This window comes from Morone saxatilis, unplaced genomic scaffold (genome assembly GCF_004916995.1).
Source record: "Morone saxatilis isolate NCDOM2014 unplaced genomic scaffold, NCSU_SB_2.0 Contig8, whole genome shotgun sequence".
Lineage (NCBI taxonomy): Eukaryota > Metazoa > Chordata > Actinopteri > Moronidae > Morone > Morone saxatilis.
The window spans coordinates 19,109,181-19,111,721 of record NW_023340257.1 but is presented as its reverse complement, the minus strand read 5'-3'; the positions used below and the strand labels follow the sequence as shown (position 1 = coordinate 19,111,721).

The window sequence follows — 2,541 nt, the reverse complement described above, 5'->3', positions numbered from 1 at the left end:
TGTGTGTGTGAGAGAGAGATAGGGAGTTGCCAGAATGCAAACTATGGGAATCCCTGGTTTGCATATATTTAAATATTTTGCAGTTCGTAGTGCTTCTACAGTAGACTGTCTCCAGTGTTGCCAGAGATTCACTCTTACAATTTCTAGAAACTTCCAAGGGCAATATATTTGTATGAGGAAATGAATCATCAAAGACGACATGCTTTACGGTGCTCCCTCAACTGGCAGATTAGAGGTGGAGCCAGACACATGAAGGGAAAAACACCCAGCATGGGGTTGATTCACAACCTTTCCAACATCCCCGCTGTAATAATAATAATCATTATCATTTGAAGTACCCTTTTCCCTATTGTTACCCTGTCCGAAATACGTATTCCTGTGTGCTAACCTTGACATCAAACACATGCTAATAACAATTCCAGATCGTAATGAACCCATTGCATAAGGAGAGTTTCCCCGATTTCTTTTCAAGCAGAGCTGGAAATAAATAAATGGTCGACCCCTCCCTTCGTCCAGACAGGAAGTTCTGTTCGCAGGACAGGAAGACAGGAGGCTTCTCTCTCGGGACTCCTGCTCCAAACACTATTGTTGTGGTGAGCAGCCTGGCACTACAGGCCAGAGACAGACACTGAGAAAACAAACAGTGCCTCTCAGTTACGAGGTGCACTGATCGTGGGTCACGTATGCACCACTCCAGCCCCGGAACCACTGACAATCGGACTTCAGAGCTTCTCCACTGATTACTGTCCTCTGATTACTGTGCTCATCATCCCCCAGATTACACTGTCTGACTGCAGCCACACAGTTGCTATGACAACAAGAAGAAGCTGAAAAAAAAAATAAACCTACCCTAAAGGTGTGTTCAGGCTGAACTAGAAACTATTACTGATAAATCAATGGAGAAAAATGAATTAACAACTAGAGGAATATTTAAGTAATTTACCAAATTATAATGCCAAAGATTTATAGAGTCCATGTTCTACATGGTGGGGGTTTGAGCATTTACTCCAACTCTTAAGGATCAACGAACTTGCGATGGACCAGTGTGTGGGATTTAGTGGCATCTACTGGTGTAGTTGTAGTCCCTCGCTTCACCTTCGCCTTCTAAGTGTGAAGGAAAACCTACAGCGACAGATAAACACTCCTAAATTCACCTTACATTCAGTCTGATTTTACACACCACTATTCAGAAGTCTCAAACTGAACTTTTTGTTATAAAACTATACAGAATGCCAAAGAAAATGATCGATAATCAGGTCTACGTTTCCTTTTGTAGTGTGTGTACCCGAGGGGGGCTTTGTGGCTTAGAGGTTAACACGTGTACGTTATTACGTGTCTACTGTCTGTAATAAAAGCTTAAAATACCCCAAAATACTTTCAGTGCGTACCTGAGAGTTAATCTCCTCATCATCCCCATCCATGGCCTCGTCCAACATGTCGTCATCATCATCATCACTACTTTCTTCATCCAGCTCTCCATCCTCCACCCCCTCGTCTTCGTCAACAATCCACGTGGCCTGGTAGTCTGATGTTCCTTTAGGGACCTTCATCACACGTTTGCTCTTTCTGGCCTCTAAACAGCAGGGAAACATCAAAGAAGCATTTAGAGTCTTATTGTGGAAGGTTTAACTGTAGTAAACAGGTATGAAGAAAAACTAAGCATATTTTAATCAAGAGTGGCATTTTAATACAAAAGTAATTTGCAAAACATGATTTTAAGTTGTGTCAGGTACCTAAAGATAATCGCTAAATATTGCTATGTACAGTTCCACTTGACTTTGAGCTAAATGATGGTGGCATTATAGCTACGTACCAGCTGTTTATCTATCAAACACAATTTTCAAAACTGTGTCAGATTCTATTCAAATGTTTAATCTAATCAAATCAGGCATGAGGCCTCAACCCCTACACTGAACAATAGGACACCCTCCGGTCGGCTGGTTGGACAATCGCTAGTATTACTTTTCATTCAAACGCTTCTTAATAATACCTGATGAATTTTATTTTATTTATTTTTACTAATACTTTTATTGCAATAACTTCATACTTCCACAAAGTTTTCAGTATATTTACATGTTTTTGTAATTATTTTTGTAATCTAAACACCCGGTGCTACAGACAAAGAGAAAGAAAACTATTATATAGCTACAAATTGATCTTACACTTATATACCCATACGCACCTATATAGTCACAAGTATTTATATGCACAAGCCTACATTTACACGTCCATGCTGGTATGCCATAAAACAGACAAATAAGCACAAGCAAAAAAAGCTATATTGTTGGAACCATTGATTGATAAATAGAATATTCAAATAATATATATATATATATGTGCTTGCAGTATGAACGTTACGCATTTGTTAGTTTAAATTGATAAATGGAGGCTTAACGTTTTAACACAGTTTCCACAATGGCTAAACGTTACAGGTTTTTCAGAGTTGTTAAAGTTGTAAACAAGGCTGTTTTTGACTTGTAAACCATACAATATGTTGTATTATATATAGTAGATATAATATAAGGTATATTGTATATTATT

At 38.6% G+C, this 2,541-nt stretch overlaps 1 protein-coding gene across 1 annotated transcript in view; it reads right to left on the bottom strand.

Annotated features, from left to right (window-relative positions):
* The window catches only part of tsr1 (TSR1 ribosome maturation factor), a 10,950-nt gene that overhangs the window by 3,384 nt on the left and 5,025 nt on the right, over nucleotides 1–2,541 (bottom strand). Inside the window, exon 7 of the mRNA XM_035680269.1 lies at nucleotides 1,389–1,573. Coding sequence (XP_035536162.1) covers nucleotides 1,389–1,573 — 185 coding nt within the window. The remainder of the gene's footprint in view (nucleotides 1–1,388; nucleotides 1,574–2,541) is intronic.